At 32.2% G+C, this 2980-nt stretch overlaps 1 protein-coding gene across 1 annotated transcript in view; it reads left to right on the top strand.

The window, feature by feature from the left end:
- The window catches only part of LOC106460897 (cholecystokinin receptor-like), a 73645-nt gene extending 71122 nt beyond the window's left edge, over positions 1 to 2523 (top strand). The window contains exons 4-5 of the mRNA XM_022388160.1: positions 1265 to 1771; positions 2367 to 2523. Coding sequence (XP_022243868.1) covers positions 1265 to 1771; positions 2367 to 2401 — 542 coding nt within the window. The 3' untranslated portion in view covers positions 2402 to 2523. The remainder of the gene's footprint in view (positions 1 to 1264; positions 1772 to 2366) is intronic.
- The last annotated feature ends 457 nt before the right edge of the window (positions 2524 to 2980 follow it).

The raw sequence follows: 2980 nt of genomic DNA, 5'->3' as shown, positions 1-2980 counted from the left end.
AAAATTGAGCGGTTTTTGTTGAATAACTTTACACATGTGGCTTATATTTATACCAAACTTGATACCTAATTGTAGGTTGTAAAGAACTATCAGTGTATAAAATTTGAAAAAAGTCCATAAAAGTTAAGCATATTTTTCTATCAAATAAAGTGTCCGTGCTTTTGGTGCGAAGAAAAAAAATGGGAAGAAGTTCAATGAAAACTGGATATTTGATATCTCGTGTATTTCTTAATGGATTGCTTGAAATTTGGTATGTAGAGTAAAAATCTAGTAGAGCACACCCACTTAAAATATGTGATCGTTTGGATTATCACAGTCCGAGCTACAGAAAGTGGAAAATCTCTAAACTCTCACTCCTGTTAATAACACACAGTGTCCTGCAGGTTGTTTTCGCCGCACGAAACGCTACCTTGTGTCTTAAATTAAATTAATCAACGACTTTATTTCGGCTCACTAAAAAAAGTTTTAAGCTCAAGTCAATCAGTTTTCTGAATATATCATTAATCAGAGAAGCCTTTGTTTGTTGTTAACCACAAAGTTACACTAGGAGCTAGCTGTACTCTTCATACTGCAAGTATCGAAACCCGATTGTTAGCGTCACAAGCCTGCACATTTACAGCTAAGCCACTGGGGAGGGAGGGGGCAGAGAAGTGATGAACAAGCCATTCAGCCGTAACAAAATATTATTTAACCGACAGGACGAATTGGTCAGCAGCTGACCATCGTTGAAAGACTTCTTACTATATGTATACTAATCTTAATAACCAGTAATAAAATTATCTTTTGTGTTCGAAGTATCGAGAAGCCTTCTGCAGTTTTCAATTGCACGTGTGTAGCGTCTGTCTTGCATACCAAATATTATCCTCCATTTTTAAACTCGTCGAAATATACAAGTTTTACCCAACAAGGACAGTTAAATAATCTGTAAGCCTATTTTATCCATTGTAGACTTCAGTTTATTGATCTTAATACAAAACATAAAATATTTTGTCGCATATATAAGCACTCTGTTATTAAGTATTTGTAACAGAAAGGAAGAGAGACAAAAAAAAGAAACTCCCGTGGACAAAAATAAAATTATGATGAAGTAAATAAAGAGTTTACTTGAACACAAAGTTTAAAATCTATCTTTTTTTTTGTTAGTTTTCTTATTCATGTTACAAGTTAGAATGAAATAATAATCCAAATAATATTTCTTCACAACAAAGAAAAACTGCTTTGCAATAATAGTTATCTTTATTCTACTCTCTTTAATTAATTAAAGGCATTCCGACTAGAAGGAGAGAGAATACTGATTCTGATAATTTATCGTCGACATCATTTCAAATGCTGTGGCGAAAACGCCCTATCTATCGGCGAACAGGCGAACCAACATGTAGCAATCACCATAATGCAGCTCACCCATTGATTATCCGAGGAAATACTGAAAAAAGTCGAGCAGCCAAACGTAGGGTTATCCAAATGCTGTTTGTTCTAGTATTGGAATTTATAGTTTGCTGGACACCTCTCTATATCCTCAACACGTGGGTTCTTTACGATCACGATGGCTTATACTCTAATGTTGGACCCACTGGAATTTCCGTTATTCATTTGCTGGCCTACTGTTCTTCATGTTGTAATCCTATCACATATTGTTTCATGTACAACAAGTTTCGCAAAGCTTTTATCTCCTTCATTGGCTTCCAAAAGAAAAAGACATGGCAGTCCAATTTGGGAAGTGACCTCCCTACAGTAAACAGTGTATTCAGCGCACGGAATACTACCAGACAAGGTAGGTGAAACAAGCCGAACTTTTTCATATTACTCATATAACTTGTTACTTGTGACGTCATGAATATTATTTATATAACTAGTTACTTGTGACGTCATGAATATTACTCATATAACTAGTTACTTGTAACGTCATGAATATTATTCATATAACTAGTTACATTATGCTCTATGTACAAAATGTGTGTAAAGATGAAACAATTACACGTGAATATTTAGATAAATATGTACTAAAAGTAACATTTGTTAAGGTTCCAAAAACTTTATAATTCATGATTTAAACCAAAATTGTTTCTTTTAAGTGAAGTACCTAAAAATGGGAAAAAAAAACCAACTTAGCAAAGTACTGACCACAGGATTATGTCGACCTTGTAAATTATTTAGAGACAAAGAAGGAAAGGAATCAATGTATATGTTAAGATTTTTCGTGATTATGATTTTTAAAAAGAAGTACATTTAAATTTGACTTTTTTATCTATAGACAATAACTTTGATGTTTGAGCGCTATTTCTATAACTATTAATTACGTAATTTTTTTTCCTGTTTCATCAATTTTGATTTGCAAAGTAAATGTTTCGTTTCTTATCAAATTTCAGAGATGTTTGGACGCATTGAAGACATGAGACTTTAGATCGACTCATCACGAAAAAAACAAACAGTTTTTCAAAAATCGATATTCGTCGGAATAGAAAACTGGATGATTTGTAAACTTTTCATAGTTGTTAAACAGGATTAAGGATTTCAACATAATATAATGGAATGATCATAAAGCAAGTTTAAAATAAAATACAATGTTTTCTGGTGATACTTTACGATGGGTACTGAGGGAAATTAACCGAATCACTAAAAATATTCGCGTTCGTAATGTTCCGTTACAGCTTTAATATTTGGAGAAAGTCGTTGTGCAAAGAATGAAAAACAAATATATTGGTTGAGAAAAAAAAGGCAGTAAACACAATATAAAAAAACAACATAAACTTATTAGGTCTGATATAATGCGATCAAAGTACGTTGTAAAGTTACGGAATGATTTTATTTTTATATAATGCTTATGATAGAGTACTGCAGAATATTCATAGTAAACAATCTCCAGTATTACGAAATGTTTATTGTAGATGGTTTACAGTGTAACTAAAAGTTTATTGTGAACTTTATATAGTGGTACGAAATGTATATTGTTGACGACCAACAGTTTTACAAAAGTGATTAT

The sequence above is a fragment of the Limulus polyphemus genome, unplaced genomic scaffold, assembly GCF_000517525.1.
Source record: "Limulus polyphemus unplaced genomic scaffold, Limulus_polyphemus-2.1.2 Scaffold36, whole genome shotgun sequence".
Classification (NCBI taxonomy): Eukaryota; Metazoa; Arthropoda; class Merostomata; order Xiphosura; family Limulidae; genus Limulus; species Limulus polyphemus.
This window is presented reverse-complemented; position numbering and strand designations above follow the sequence as displayed.